General features: G+C 37.0%; 1 protein-coding gene and 1 long non-coding RNA gene across 5 annotated transcripts; both read left to right on the top strand.

Moving 5' to 3' along the window:
- Nucleotides 1–258: 258 nt before the first annotated feature.
- LOC113314172 (DNA replication complex GINS protein PSF2-like) lies at nucleotides 259–6002 on the top strand. 4 transcript variants are annotated; one of them, XM_026562934.1, is made up of 11 exons: nucleotides 259–479; nucleotides 584–635; nucleotides 1416–1471; nucleotides 3091–3214; nucleotides 3351–3425; nucleotides 3520–3634; nucleotides 4651–4750; nucleotides 4868–4898; nucleotides 4982–5074; nucleotides 5259–5408; nucleotides 5604–6002. In XM_026562934.1, exons 4-11 carry the CDS (start codon nucleotides 3167–3169, stop codon nucleotides 5622–5624), a joined length of 633 nt encoding a protein of 210 aa, XP_026418719.1. In that variant the 5' UTR covers nucleotides 259–479; nucleotides 584–635; nucleotides 1416–1471; nucleotides 3091–3166; the 3' UTR covers nucleotides 5625–6002. The 4 variants fall into 4 exon arrangements, with proteins under 4 accessions (XP_026418719.1, XP_026418718.1, XP_026418717.1 ...); XM_026562933.1 differs by lacking the exon at nucleotides 584–635; XM_026562932.1 differs by having other exon boundaries at nucleotides 259–635.
- Nucleotides 6003–15694: 9692 nt separating this feature from the next.
- LOC113308711 lies at nucleotides 15695–16300 on the top strand. The gene is made up of 2 exons (XR_003339996.1): nucleotides 15695–15863; nucleotides 15969–16300. It is a non-coding gene; the product is annotated as an uncharacterized LOC113308711 (long non-coding RNA).
- Nucleotides 16301–16662: the final 362 nt, after the last annotated feature.

Below are 16662 nucleotides of genomic sequence, written 5' to 3'. Positions count from 1 at the left end.
CCGGTGTAGGGCGTCCGTATAATGCTATGAGACGTTGATGAAATTAACGTCCAATGAATATATTAAGTTCGTCTGGCCGAGTGGCATTATATACTGTAGTGTAGGTACCAACCGCACTTATAATATCAAGCCCACTAATAACGAACGGTTCGTCTGGCAGACTTTATATCAACGCCCCCACTCAGACGCTGTTTGACGCTCGCTCATTATACTCACGCCTAGTCCTTAACGCTCATTATACTCACGCCTACCCTAAAATGCTCACTATACCTACGCCTCAGTTACAGTCTCGGCCGGTTATCAAATTTAGTCTCAAACCCTGGAAATCCAGACCAAATACCTTTTAGTCAGTTCCACTGTGCTTCCATTTCGGACCTAATTTTGGTATAGTCCCCGATTATGGTCGTGATTGTGGATGCTCCAAAGAAGTTCATAATTACAACACCTGCAGTAAAGAGAGAGACAAGCAAAACAATGAGGTGAGTACCAAAATTATCGTGAACCCTATGCTAGATATTTGATTTCAATTAATATGAATGGAAGTGAAGACTATGAATGTCTATATTGACTGATTTTCACGAAGGTTAGAGAGTAGATTAAAAGGATTTTGTGTTCTTCTTGATTGAGGATTAGAGGTATGATTTCAAACCTGTATTTTCCTATTTCAACTGATTGAGTTTGATATAATAGCTTATTCCAACGACTCAGCAACATCTGCTGTTATCTGTACTTGTTAATTTGTATATGAACAACTTAGGGTTTCATTTGAAACCATTTTGATCTCTCATACTGTTGATGCATGAACCCAAATAGAGTTTGAATTTATATATGTTCAGAATCTATAATTCACCATGCATTCTAGGTTTAGAAGAACTTAGTAAAATTGAAGTAAACATGTTCGGTGTAGATTTTCATATGCTGTCAGGTACATTTCGACCTGATTTAGATTATTTCTTTTTATATATTGAACTGGGTTAGGATATCTTCTTGTGAAATAAACATGTTTGGTTTAGATTTTCATTTGCTGTCAGGTACATTTCGACCTGATTTTAGATTTTTTTTTTTGATATATTGAACTGCGTTAGGATATCTTCTTGAGAAATATAGCTCTCTGAACGGCAATTCCAACGAGATATTAAGTGTCCCGTTCCAATTTGTATGTTCTGAGATATGCCGGTTTCAGTACAACACTTCTAGCAGTTCCTTTGTCAGCGCATCTGACATAAATACATCTTGAATTAGCATTATGTTTCAACTGATAACTTTAGATCTTTCTCCAACGATTCTAGATTGATATTAAGTGCTAAAATCCGGTAATAGGCAGAGAATTATGACTATTTCAGGTTGCAGTATTTCATATACGTCAATTTTGGTGAAATCGTTCAATTTTCTAACTCAACTTCTATATGATTAAGGTATATTTGAGTTCGATAGACGGACTACAGAGCTTAAGGTTTGATTGCGGATTGAGGTGGGAACTCACATGAACTCTCTTGTGACCATTGATGTCTTTTCGAAATTCTATGCTTATATTTTCTTTTAACAAATTCATGCATTGGTTGCTATCTATAATCTACCGTCGTCTGCGAAGTACTGATTTGCTATTAACCTAATTCTTAAAGTTTCCTAAGTACTCATAGTATGAATGGGGTGTATGTAGTTGATTTAGTTGATGTGTGCTAATAGGTAAGTAACAGCTATTTTGTTGAAACAATGATTCTTCTGTTATTGAGGTTATGGGAAGGGTACATTTAAAACTCGTAAATAGGCAACAGTATTGTTTTAGATTCCTAGAGTTATTTTTTTCTTTTTTCACTCTTTCCATGGATTGGGAAGCATCTGTAATGTTCTCTTGGTCACTGCTAATATGATGGGAACGAATAAGTTCCCGACTTTGGTGTACATAATGGGTTCTCTCACACTTTCTTTTATACCTATATTTATGTTTAATAGGGGCGGAATTGCAGCTGATAGCATAAATAGGGGGGGAATTGCATCTAATATTATCATCAAAAGAGGGAGCATCTTCTGTATGCATGGATGTTTATTTCCGTAGAGTAACAATTTCTTTTATATAAAGTTTTAACTTATAATTTGGCGTTTTAGATTATAATTCTTAGGAATCCTAAAGTGGATAGTGATGTTCTGAAGTATTGGGGGTGTGGGCTCGTCATGATAAGCGTTTCTATCACTAATAGGTGTTTCTATTTGTTCTTCTCTTAAATGCTTGTATGTAGAGGTTGCATAGGAATGAGGTACTAGTAAGGTACAAATCTTATGAGTGAAGCCGAAAACTTCAAGGGTGCTTTAATGATCATTTGAGGAATCCGAGAGAATCAAGCCTTGCTACTCCAAGGAATTATGCTTCTCGCATATATGTGCTTGTTGGATGAATGAAATTTACTTTTATAGTATGTTGAATGTTTTCTGAATGTATGTTGATTTAAATGATTATGTTTCTTTAATGAATTATCTGTGTTTTTTTGGAAAACAAACTTGCGCTGCTTTAATTCAACTTTGATGATTGCTCTTGAGTAGTGTAAGTTTCTTCTGGGCTTGTTTAGCTCACTATTATATCGAGTTTTATGCGTAGGGTTGACTGAGAGTTAAACTTGCGTGTCGGGAGATCGTTGTTGGTCTCATTTTGGTATTGCTAGTCTCTGTAGTTTTTTTGAAATTGTTGTGTTATGTTTATAAGTCCTTTGTGTATATTTATGTATCACAAACACACTTGGGTATATTATATCATCTTTTGGGTTGAGTGGTATGTTCTGATGTCTAACTAGAATGAATGGTTCATTTTAAGTTTCTGTTACCTGGCAACATGCACTGTAGTCAGGGTGAAATCTAGTGCATAGATCTTTTTATTTAGTGGAAACTCTTGCGAATTTTCCTTTGAACCAAATAACTGGTGTAGTATATGGTTATTGTTTTAGGCTAATTATTGCCTTAAGCTTTGGAGTTAAAGTTTTAAATATTGATCAAGGAAAATGGGGTGCTACACACACCCCCTCTCTAATTTCTCTCTGTATATATTTTGTTTAGTGAAATTAGAATATAATCAGATGACTAATTTGTTAATCAATGTAGGTTTTCTGAGTTTTCTGTTTTCCTTTGGGACCTGTTGAAGTGATGTTGTAAACCCTAGATTCGTCAAATCAAAGAAATGGCTGGACAATCTGACCCTCATCTATCAATCTTCTCTGCTGCTGAGGTTTCTGCTTGTCTCCTACCTTTCCCAAATCAAAGAAATGGCTGAACAATTCGACCCACATCTATGGATCTTGTTTTTATGTGTTTTTCTTTTGGACATTTCATGATTTTACTTTTGTCTATCTTAAATTTTGCAGGTTGAGTTTCTCGCTGAAGATGAATTGGTGGAAATTATTCCTAACATGAGCATGGATTCTCTGAATTTTATCTGTGTAATAAATCTCTGCTTATATTTGTTTAATTGTGTTTATAATTGATTTCTTCTTGAAGTGGGATCAATTGATGTTAAAAATCTTTCAATTATAGGGTGATTTTGGTCCTTTTTACCCGCATATTCCGACTGAAGTACCAATTTGGCTGGCTATGGCTTTAAAAAAGAGGGGAAAATGCGCGATTCGGCCACCAAGTTGGATGTCGCTTGGTGAGTTTTATTTGTCCTGAGAATTTATAAGTTGGGCCTATTAAATGTGGCAAAAGGATGTTAAATGAAAGGGCATTATATGGTTTCTTGTTACCTTAGATGATCTTTCTTGCAATGTATAAGCGAATAGAAGGCGTTATACATAAGAAGTGTTGTTAGGATGTTAACCTCTTGAATAGATTTATAAACTATGCGGTGTAGGTATAGTGTTTCCATTTGGCACTATGGAGCACTCTAGCAACCATAGATAGCTGACAGAAATATACTCTTGAGTTGTTTAGTGTCAGATATTTTAACTAAGCTGGGAAAAGATGCCGTTTCCCATGAAAACATGCTGCAAAGTTTTTAGCATGTAAATTCCTTTTCTTGATAATTTTGTGACTACATCAAACACCGTATTTGACATTGTGCTGTTGTATTAAAGGACACACTTTTAATTTCTTCACTTCATTCCTATCAATATACTAGTGATATGTGGAATTTGAGGTCTTCAGTTTGCTGTTTAGTGAGTTTTTAAACTACATTATTTGCTATTTATAGAACTATATTATTTGCTTAAATTTTCAGAATTTCGGTACTGTTATATTTTATCATCTAACCATTTAGGCACCGTTAGTCATCATTTGTTTTGTTAGTTTATTTATTTCAAACTCGTGCACGGAGAGAGGGACGTCAAGTAAAAGATTTGAACCCTATTCGACCCTTCTCTATACCATCTTAACGGCATTCTAAATTGCTAAAGTAGTGAGACTTCTTTAATTTATTACAACTTTGTAAATTAGGCTGTCACATTTTAGACTGCCTGAGCATCTACTTATTTGTACATAAAATGTCATTTACTTTTTTACTTGTGATTGGATGAATTTGGAATCTTGTAATTGCATTACAGTTGTCCTCATGAAAGAAAAAGGAAAAAACGACCTAAAAATTGAATGAACCTGATAGCTCAATAACCCAAATAGCAATTAGATGCCAACCTTCTATAATTCCTCTGTTGTTTCTGCTTCATGGTGCAGAAAATCTGACGCAGGTTTTGGAATTAGAACGTGACTCCCCAAGAGAATTTCAACCGCTCCCATTTCATTATGTGGAAATCTCGAGGCTTCTTTTCGACCAGTATGTAGTGAATTTTCTTTTATATACTTGGTACTCTTTTTTTCTTTAATCAATGTTGGTTGACGTCAATTATATATATATATATATATATATATATATATATTTGTTTTCCAACAGTGCTCGTGAAGACATCCCAGACGTACACATGGTAATTGTTGCAATTGTTTGCCCTGATTTCCCACCACGTCTTGCTTTCCAGAAGCTTGTGCTTGATATAGAGCATTTTAACAGGTGAGAACTCTGGTTGAGGACATTAGGGATGTAAGGTTTCATAAAGTAGAGTCTGGCTTCGAGACAATTGGTTCTCGTACACATGCAGTCAAGGTATTGCAATTTTCCTGAGTTACCACTTATAGTCCCGATTCTTTAAAATGCATTCTCAAGTACATTTTTAGCGTACACTATGCATAACTAATTACCTCTATGATGTTGGGTATCTAATAATCAGTTATCTTAATCCATGATATTTCTATTTCTCTATTCTCTAATTTTTCATCTGTTATTGCAGCTAAAAAATCTATCTGCAATGGAAGTAAATATTGTGCGTCCATTCTTTGTGAGAGCCCTGCAAGCTTTCTACAAGCATGATAGTCCACAGATGATACCTCAGCCAGATACTGCTAGTAGACGGACAGACACCGGAGATCGTGGACCAAGAGTAAGCTTTTATTTCTATTTCCCCAATTACTTTATTATATTGTTGACTATGGTGAAAATGAAGGTGCAGTGTAAGAAGAATTTGGGCATGACAAAAAATATCCAGTTTGTTGGAGTTCCCTCACTATCATAACATATTTTCCATGCCCCTTCTCCCCTTAACTGATAGTTTTTCTTTCTTTATGTGTTTTTTCAGCGGGATCTGAGACCTCGATAGACATATTACTGTAACTCAATGACATGAAACGTTCCCAGAAAAGTAAAGCTTGGCGATTGAAACTGTGCAAAAACCTCAAGGTCATTTACTAACCAGTCTGAACCATGTTCCAGTAAGAATCACACTTGATCGAAACCATGTTACAAGTTCATGGGTTGCACTTAACTTTACATGTCAACTTTCTATCTTGTTACAAAAGTTTAATACAACACCTAGAGGCATGTTTTCGAACAATATTCTTTTATCAAAGGTCATTATAAGACTCGCTACATGATTTGGACATACAATAGAGGAAAAATAGCTTACGTAATTCTTGAGCTACTGGCAACTGTATGAGACTCATTAGTGGAAACATCTTAATTTCAAAACGGACTTAAAAGTTTGGCTTTTTCAAACAGGTGAAGAATTACAGAACCAAAAACATTTTATTTGACAATCAACAAATCTGATTTACTGTCTGCGGTAACAAGGAAATGGAGTCCCCCTTCCGTAATGGGATAATATATATCTCCAATCTGTACAGAAAAATCCTTGGACACGAACCTCTTGAACAGATCCATGGCACAACTTCAAGAGTAAGAACATCTAAAGAATTCCAAGAAAAGAAACTATGATATGTAACTCTCGGTGGAAAGATGATACCGTAGGCCTGAAAACGGTGAGTGCAAAGGCAAATCCATGCAGATAAAAAAGGACGTCACTTCAAGGAATTCAAGTGCAAATACTTAAGGCTTGTTGCGTCTCGCTAGAACAATCAACTTGGATGCATCTACAAGTGAAAAGTTGTCAGAACACTATGATAACATACCTTTAATTGCCCCTAACAGGATTGAACAGATTGTGTTGGAAAACTGTGAAGCTTGCTCTAAAGAACATGCGCTTGAATCCTTCCAAGAGAACTGCAAGCATGTGTACTAGACAATTAGAACATCAATCAGGATAAAAGTAACTCTGATTCAATTGAATCAGCCTCAGGTTTTAATTATCAATATTCATTAGTTCTTAGAAACTCAGGGAAGACCAATAAATACATCATTGGATCCAAATCAACCACTACACAAGCAGCCGAATGACTAATTAGCTAATCAACCACTACACAAGCAGCCGAATGACTAATTAGCTAACGAAATCTAAGGTAGCCGTTGAGTACTAACGGACACTTACTGATAAGGCAGACAAGGGAGTTAATAAGGGCTACCAGGATAGAATAGAGAATAGGCCACCCAAAGGAGTATGACATTACCCCCTCCTTTCAGACATCTTGTACTCAAGGATAAAAAATCTGGAAAGTGAGCTCGAATAGTAGACAAGTCTTCCCAAGTAGCATTTTCTGAAGAGGAGCTGGTCCAATGGATCAATAACTGTTGGATCTCAGTGCCATTTCTGGTGATAACTCTTGAGTCCAACTGAGAATGTGGAACCGCCACCACTTGGCCTTCATGATCCACAACAGGAAGAGTTGGAAAAGGAACTGCATACTGACCAATCTTCAGCTTCAACTGAGATACATGGGAAACAAGACGAATTCTAGCTTCAGGAGGAAGTGCGATTCTGTAAGCCACTTGACCAATCCTCTGTAATACCTTGAAAGGCCTATAATACTTGGCAGAGAGTTTAAAGTTCTTCCTCAAGGCAATGGAGACTTGCCTGTAAGGCTGAAGCTTCAAATGTACCAAGTATCCAATGTCAAATTGCCTATCAACTCTTTTCTTGTCAGCATATAGTTTCATCATTTCTTGAGCTTTTAATAAATTATCTTTAAGAATCTCCAACACAACATCTCTCTGCTTTAAATAGGTCTCAACTGCAGCAACTGAAGTAGTAATAGCAGAAAGAAAAGATAAATGGGGAGGGTTATAACCATACAAGGCCTTGAATGGTGACATTTTTAAGCTAGTATGGTAACTTGTATTATACCACCATTCAGCTAATGGTAACCAGTAGTGCCACTTCTTTGGATGTTGACTAGTCATACACCCGAGATAAGTTTCTAAGCAAGAGTTCACCCTCTCAGTATGGCCATCAGTTTGAGGGTGATAGGTTGTGCTTAGATTAAGGCTGGTACCCAATGTTGTGAACAAATCTTGCCAGAAATTGCTTGTGAAAACTTTATCCTTGTCAGATACAACAGAGGCTAGAAACCCATGCAAACTGAAGATGTTATCCAAAAAGACTTTAGCAACTAATGCAGCAGTGTATCGATGAGAAAGGCCTATGAAGTGACTGTACTTTGCCACCATATCTACCACAACTAAGATAACATCTTTTCTCTCACTCAAAGGAATCCCTTCAATGAAATCATTGAGATATGTTGCCAAGCTTGCTCACGGATTGCCAAAGGCTGTAATAACCATGTTGGAAAGGTGTGAGAGTGTTTGTTCCTCTAACAAACATCACAATTGCTGACAAATGAGAGAACTACTTTCTTCATGCTAGGCCAATGAAAGTAAATTTTTGCTATGATGTGAGTTGCCTAAATTCCAGAATTCCCTCCAACAGCTGAAGAATGAATAGAAGCAAGAATAGTGTGTCTCATATCATTGGCAGTTCCTACATATAGTTTGTTCTTGTGCCTCAAGATGCCTTCCTGATAAGTGAAATCATGTACTGCATTGGGGTCAACCAAGAGTTGAGGAATTAAGTGCTGAGCCTTAGAGTCATCAGTGTAGTTAAGAATCAAATCTTGTGCGCACTTGGGTGTAGTAATAGTAATCGGAGAGCAAGCTGTAGTGTCATGTGATCTCCTGGAAAGAGCATCAACCACCTTATTTTCCACACCACTCTTATATTTGATCTCATAATCAAAACCCAATAATTTCATTAACCATTTTTGTTGAAAAGTAGTGGTAATCTTCCGATCCAAAAAATGTTTAATAATATGGTGATCAGTTTGAATGAGAAATTTGTGATCCTGTAAATAATATCTCCACTTCTTCACAGGTTTTACAATTGCTAGTAATTCCTTCTCATAAGTAGATAAGGCTAGAGCTTTAGGACCTAGTAGTTTAATGAAAAAACAGATTGCTCTGCCCTCTTGCATTAACATAGTACCTACACCACTAGCATCAGTATCTAGCATAAATTGCTTGGAAAAATCTGACAAGGCCAAAACAAGGGCATTGACCATTGCAACTTTAAGATGAATGAAAGCTTGAGTGGCTGCTGGAGACCATGAGAAATAATTCTTCTTCAGTAAATCTGTCAGAGGTTTGTTAATAGACCCATAATGCTTCACAAACTTCTTGTAATACCCTGTGAGGCCTAAGAATCCTCTCAACTCCTTCAATGTGGTTGGTTAAGGCCATGAAGTCATGCTAGCAACTTTAGATGGATCAACAACTACCCCTTGAGCAGTTACAATGTGACCCAGATACTCTAGTTCAGTCTGAGCAAAACATCATTTAGAAAATCTAACATCGAGTTTATGCTTTCTAAGTAATTGTAAGGTGATCTCCAGGTGTTGAACATGAGTAGACAAATCTGGGTTGTAAACCAAAATATCATCAAAAAACACCAAAATGAATTTTTGAATATAAGGTTGAAAGACTTCATTTATCAAGGCTTGAAATGTTGTTGAGGCATTAGTGAGTCCAAATGGCATCACCTTGAATTCATAGTGTCCATGATGGTTTTTGAAGGCTGTTTTAAAAATATCAGAAGGATGAACCAGAATTTGGTGATAACCTGATTTCGTATCAATTTTGGTAAAGACACTAGACCCAAATAATTCATCCAACAATTCATCAATAATAGTAGGAAATCTGTCCTTAATGGTGATGTTGTTCAATTTCCTGTAATCCACACAAAATCTCCAGGAGTTATCTTTTTCTTTACCAAGAGAATTGGAGATGCATATGGACTATGACTGGGTTGAATAATACCGGTATCAAGCATATTTCTCACTAATTGTTCAACCACAAATTTTTGTTATAGGCCCTCTGGTTTGGAGGAATATAAATTGGCTTGAGTGGAATGGTGTGGTCCAAATTTCTGGTTGGTGGCAAGTCAGTGGATTCTTGAAAAACATCCTCATAAGAGTGTAACAATTGAGATATTTCAGGAGGAATAGGTTGGTAAGTAGTGGTAGGAGTGACAGAGAATAATTGACCCAACAACCCATGAGTGTTTTTCTTGAAAAAATCTTGAACAACTTGACTACTCATCATCATAATAGAAGAAGAATTTTTGACACCAGCTAAGGTATTTGTCTCACCTTGATGTTTGAATGAAATGCTTAGGTTGGAAAATTTAAACATAACATTACCTAACCTTCTCATCCAATCATCTCCCAAAACTATATCACAGCCACCCAAGGGAAGAAGTGCCAAATCCCCACTGAATTGGTAATCTTGCATAGACCTTTGGACCTGAGGGAAAACCCCAGTACTGACTGTCCTCTCTCCATTATCCACAATAACCAGCAAGTCTGCAGTAGGCTTGATCTCATAATTGCAACTTGGTAGCTAGAGCAGAATCAATGAAGCTATGTGTACTCCCTGTATCAATAAGTATAGAAATTTTGTGCTTCTTGATAAATCATGAATTCTAATTGTATCCCCAGAGATGTTTCCAGTGAGAGCATGTAAGGAGATTTCCATATCAGATTCTACTGGTGTGTCAACTGCTTCTTCAAATATCTCTCCCTCCACTGTTTCACTCTACCCTTCAGAAGCTTCAACACTAAGCATGAATAACTGTTGTCTTTTACACCAATGACCTTGTTTGTAAGGTTCATCACAATTGTAACACAAGCCTTTAGCCCTCCTGGCTTGCATTTACTCCTGGGTTAATCTTTTAATTGGGGGAAAGGTTGAAGTATTAGAGGAATTAGTAGTATGAGAAGGTTTGGAAGTGGATTGTGGTGACTTAGGTGTAATGGGAGTGGTGACAATGGGTTTTGGAGGAAATTGATTATGTGAAAATGTCCGGTTGGTAGAAAAAGAATTGGTGAAGGTTTTTGAAAAAAAATTAGTGGGTTTGTTATAAAGAGAGCATTTATGTTCCTCCAAACGAGCTAAGGAAAAAGCATGCATGAGAGATTGTGGATGGAACATTAAAACAAAACCACGTATGTCTTCAGACTACTAAAGAAACTCAATATGAAATAATCTTACGTAAGATATTGACTCTTGCTCAACATAAGAGCCTTAAGAGTTTCAAATTGTTCTAAATACTCTTCAACAGAAGTAATCTACATCAGCTTATTAAAACCTCCAACATAGTTATCATTAAAAGGGTTTTCAAAACGAGTACAGATACCAACACATAAGTCATTCCAAGTAATGATAAATTTACCAATCTGAAATTTGAGAAACCACCGATCACCTCGACCATCAAAATAAGGAGAATCAATACTTACTCGTTGACCATCATCAATTTTATGGATCTGAAAATAACGCTCACATTTCTGAATCCATCCTCTCGGATTTTCACCATCGAAATGAGGGAAGTCGATATTTTGGCAGACAATGAAGATGATGGTTATCCCTTTGAGAAATTAAATACCCAAAATGAATTTCACCCTGAGGACCATTAGATCCAAAAGTTCTATTCGGGTCACCTTCAAAGGAAGGCACGAGAATATGATGTTTAACCAGAAGTACTAGTTCAGATAGCTGAGAATTCATCTGAGTAATTAGAAGACCATTAGTTGTAACCTTCTCTTTAATCTGAACAGAATTTTCCTCCAAATACCGGTCTAACTTAACCAATTTGTCATTGATAGTAGCAAATTTCTCCGTAGTTGTTTCAGATAATTCACGCACAGTATAAATGCCCATCTTAAGATCAGAAAGGCTCTGATGCCAATTGTATTAGACTGAGTACAATTAGAACATCAATCAGGATACATAAAAGTAACGCTGATTCAATTGAATCAGCCTCAGGTTTTAATTATCAATATTCATTAGTTCTTACAAGCTCAGGTAAGACCAATAAATACATCATTTGCAAACCAACCACTACATAAGCAGCACGTGGAAAAGACGGCTAACTAATTAGCTAACGGAATCTAAGGTAGTCGTTGATAACTAATGTACACTTACTGATAAGGAAGACAAGGGAGTTGATAGGGGATACCAGGATAGAATAGAGGCCACCTAAAGGAGTATGACATCATGGAGTCTGACACCATTGCGCATTACATGGTGAAAAACAACAACATTGACTGAGAAATTCAATCAGATGCATGAAACATGTCCAACATTCGGTAATTATAAAAGAAAAGCATAACATGGTGCATAAATATTAGGTTAACAAAGTGAAGATAACCAATATAAAACCATAAATTAGTCGAAGGGCAATGTGATGCTAAAGACACTCACACGGCAGCATACCCTAATACTTCCTCCATTTCAAAAAATAGGCTTGTTTGCTTTCCACATAAATTAAAAAAACTAATCATTATAGCTACTTTTTCATATTTTTTCGTGGCTTGTCTCGGTCTCATTCTTTTGATATTAAAGAAAAAAAAGAGAAGTGGTCCCTCCATGGGAAGAGTAGTAAATTCATAACACTTGACTTTCCGTCAAATAACGAAACCACCCTATTTTTTCAGAAACTGAGGAGAATTTCCTCACCTTCTTAGATTCACAATATCTCACACCTTGGGTGATATTTTTCTCAATAAAACTTAAACCGTAGGATATTTGAAGATGATATTTTGGGAATATATGCTCATCCAACAAAGATCTACATACATGTAGTTACCTAAAATCGGTGAGAGGCTAGAGATGGGATTCTAGGGTTTTGAAAGTAAGTTTCGAGAGGTTGAGCACGAACAGTCTTCACCTAAACCACGCACAGTGGTCGTTCAAAAGCTGCTTCAGTCACAGGGATGGAGGTTTAGGGCTGGTCTTAGAGAGGGAAGCAGATGAAGAGTGAGATCAGAGAATAAGTTATTGCTCTTAGAGGTTATGAGAAAGATGATCGTAGCTTGGAAAATAGATGACCTATTTATAACTGAATTCTCTAATCTCAAGTAGGTGAAGATAAGGATTTCTTTCCGTGCCGTGCGGAACAATTCTCCCGTCTCTTCAGGAATAGGGATAAACTAGGTTGAGTTTATCTCATTATTCCAGCGCTTTTACTCTCTTCTGCGGTGAGAAATAAGGTGGGCATTTCTCACACGTGTCGTAGACCGCCAGACCAAAACCATAATTGTTATCCCCCCCATTTGTGTGAAGCTGAGTCAGCCTTTGTGATGATGTGTGTTGAGAGAGAAGTATTCTCTTTACCAGAGTTGTCCAAGATAGAGTGATATTCCCTGATTTGTGAGAATGACTAGGATGAGTCACGTGAAAAGGTACGAAATTCCTCAGAAATCGTGTGCAGAGTGTGAGAGGAGCTGAGGCTGATCCCCATATCTCCACGGTTGGTCACATATGTCATATGAAGACCATATTATGTTTGTGGGTCCCTTTGCTGAGCGTGCGGATCTCAAGAGAGCTTATCCACGTTTTTGGATAAACATGTACAGTTCATGCTCAATTTACTAGCCGTGAGTGTGTTTGAGAGGATGAGAAATATGCTTGAGCCCTAGGTAAGGCGTGTGCCGCCCAAGATTTTGAGGAGAGATTTGAATCTCTCCGAGATTTTGCGAAGAGATTTGAATCTCTCCGAGATTTTGCAGAGAGATTTGAATCTCTCCGAGATTTTGCAGACGGATCAAAATCTCTCCATGATTTTGCAGAGAGGTAGCGAGATTTGAATCTCTCCGAGATTTTGCAGATGGCTCAAAATCTCTCCGTGATTTTGCAGAGAGATTTGAATCTCTCTGAGATTTTGCAGACGGATCAAAATCTCTCTGAAGATTTTCTTAACGGATCTGAATCTCTCTATGGTCAGCTGGGACTCGTCCCGGAGAGAGAGAAAAGTTTTTGTACGCCCAATTAATGCCTCTGTGAGACTTTGGCTCACTTGTATTTGACCAGCGTATCTTGCAGAGATGTGCTAGGAATCATATGTGTGTCCATATGATGGGCCAACAAGACCAGTGTATCCCGAAAGGATGTTCTAGGAGTCTGTCGAAAGGGCCCGGAGGCAGAATAACCAGCGTATCTCGCGTGGATGTCATAGGAGTTATTCGGAAACCTCAGTAAGTCGAGTCAGAGCCTAGAGTAGACAGGACCAGTGTATATCGCGATGATGTACTAGGAATCAATCCTTGATATCAAATAGGGTGAGTCGTGCTTACATAAGATACACAAATCTCCGCTCTGGGTCATAAGTCCGTCGGGGACGTATTTACGCATCTACAGAGCCTACATGACCAACAACATCTCGTTGAAAATGTATACTAGGAATCATGGAATCACAATCAGCTGCGTCTCGCGAAGACATGCTGGAATTGTGGCAGTTCTGGTTCATAAGTCTGTCGGGGACGTTTTGCGCTCTACAGAACCTACCTGACCAGCAATATCTCGTCGAGGATGTGCACTAGGACTCACGACATCACGACCAGCAGTGTCTCGCGGGGACGTATATTAGAAATCGTGGCTAAGGATGCCTTGAGGGCCAAGGGCTTAATTTCTCCTGTATGAGTTGAATTCTGTCTATAGGGTTGAAATGACACTTTTGCCCCTTATCCAAATTTCACCATCTACAATACCCACAAGAAAAGCTCACACTACGAAATACTAAACCTCACCATCTACCGATCTTAATTTAAGCGTTGAAAGTTCATTGATTTTCGATGGTTGGTTTTCAAAGTAGTAGTTGGTCGAGTTATAAGTTTCAGAATGTGTTCATTTTTTGTGGGTATGTAGAGCTTTGTAAGACAAACATTTTCCTGAAATATTAGCTTAGAATACGCCATCGTTTGGTTTTTGTAAACAAAATATCTTCGAAAGTATGAGATAGTGTGAATCTAAGAGAGTGAGGGGATCCTCCCTCATAGTAATAATCAGAAGAAATGTATCTATTAAAGTATTCAAAACAAAATCCAAAATACTTGATATATGTATAAACATTTACAACAACGATAGACACCAAGGGAGTATTTACATGTAAATCTGGGAAGTCCCTTCAAATAATGAAGCAACTATAACTGAGATGCAGTGGCGGAGTCAGATTTTAGTATTAGGGGGACTATATTAATTTTTTTCATAAATTCGGTGGACTAAATTATAAAAATCGGAGGATTGCACATAAAATTTTAAGAAAATTGTAACTGCAGAAAACCTTATAGCCACAATCAATTAAATCTAAATGTATGATGCATATAACAAGACTGGTACGTGACGATGGATTGTATACTAAGAAAACAAAACAATATAAGTAACAGGAGCGCAAAAGGTTTATGTGGTTCGGTTGTTAATGAAACATACACCCACGGAGATTATAATATGAATATTTGAATGATTACATGAGATGATATTGATATGATAATTATATGAGCTTACTATCATTTGGATCTCCTAGTTAATAATTTTTTTCTCCCTCTAATAAACAGATGGCCTCTATTGATAGCACATACATGGTCTCGCATACCACATTTATCGAGTAATGATTTCCACGTACATATCGGGTACAGATCCGATCTTACTAGCTTGCCAACCCGAGCAAGCCTATCTAGTGTTGACACGTTATCTAGATACTCGGTCATTTCATATAGCTGTATACTTTGTCCCAACATTAGATGCTCTCTTCGATCGTTATCGTCTATTTCAATCTTAATTTGACACGTGTGGCCTTTCCTTTTTTCTCGTAGATTTCTCGATAGAAGCACGCACGTGGGTGGTATGATCCCATACTTCTCCACTCACGTATTATCCTTCATCTCCAATATCAGATGTGCTCCACGTATGCATCAGATATTTAGCCCTCACATTTTTCCTCTTTTATTCTCATCAAACAAGGTTAATATGAGAAGAAAACTCAATTGACTGTTGTGACTCATCACATCTCCAGAAATCTCTTTGCATGCGCGTCTCTACGTCATTGGTTATTCCACTTTCTCCACTTTATTTATCGATTACTCCCCACGTCTGTTGGGTTTCCCAAGATTTCTCTATATTTAAGAAGATCCCTACCTCGTAATTTCATTTGTTTTTATTCCATTTTTAAATTTATTCTTCCTTTTTGTTTTCTTCTTCTGCAGTCCCTTTGTCTTCCGGTGTTCTTCTGCAACTCTTTTTTCTTCATTCTTTTGCTTTCATCATCAAAGTTAACTTCTTTGTTTCTATCATTACTTTAGTATGATATCATACCTTCAAAAGTTCAAACGAAAAAAACGAAAAGGTAAAGTTCTCTTTTTGTCTTCTATTTTAAAAAAATAATCATATTTCCTATTAATTGGTGATTTGTGCTTTTGTATTGATATTCTTTCTGCTATCTCTTCAATAGTTTGTCCAAATCAGATGGAAAAAGAGTTAGCACTTCCGTTTCCCCTCCTTCTGTGGCTGGTGATGCTACACCCGTACAAACTCGTCCCATGACTCATAGAGATATTGTCAACGAGTTTAATCTTGGTAGATTTCAAGTTATGTTCCCAAGCGGTGTTGGTGGTGAAAAGACAAGGTACCCAAAAATACACCACAATCTTTTAAATATCAACCTATAAGTCTGATATCTTAAGTGATGTCTAAGTCTTATTGTAACAACATTACTCGGTCGAACTCACAAGTATTGTTATATCAAGCTTGTTGTCAAATTTAGTTGTCAAAATTATATCTTGATTTCTAGTCTCCAATTAGTTAAGTTTCGGTCTAGGATAGAGGTAGTTGAGAAACGAGTCAGTCATCATTTGCGTTCTACCGTTTGAAGGCGAAGATCAACCGAAGATTTTGGAGAACTTCATAAACAAAAGGTAAGTGAAGACTGAACCACCTATTTTTCAAGTTATATTCACTTTTCTATCCTTGAGACGATTGTCGCATAACTAATTAGACTAGCTTGCATAGACAAGAATTTCGAGTACAGAACTAAACTATTTAGTTTACGAATTTCTCGAAATTTAATGACTAAGCTCAATGAACATTTATTCAGACTTGATCAAATTTCAGTGGAGAACAATTTATTGTTCGGAACCAAATCATGA

The sequence above is a fragment of the Papaver somniferum genome, chromosome 9 (genome assembly GCF_003573695.1).
Source record: "Papaver somniferum cultivar HN1 chromosome 9, ASM357369v1, whole genome shotgun sequence".
Classification (NCBI taxonomy): Eukaryota; Viridiplantae; Streptophyta; class Magnoliopsida; order Ranunculales; family Papaveraceae; genus Papaver; species Papaver somniferum.
Note: the sequence above shows the minus strand (reverse complement) of the source record. Positions and strands in the feature narration are given on the sequence as shown.

Coding starts and splice junctions, on each gene's coding strand:
- LOC113314172 (XM_026562935.1), top strand. CDS start 3,167: ATGGCTGGACAATCTGACCCTCATCTATCAATCTTCTCTGCTGCTGAG. Junction 3,635..4,650: donor ACCAAGTTGGATGTCGCTTG/GTGAGTTTTATT, acceptor TTCATGGTGCAG/AAAATCTGACGCAGGTTTTG. Junction 4,899..4,981: donor ACATCCCAGACGTACACATG/GTAATTGTTGCA, acceptor GCATTTTAACAG/GTGAGAACTCTGGTTGAGGA.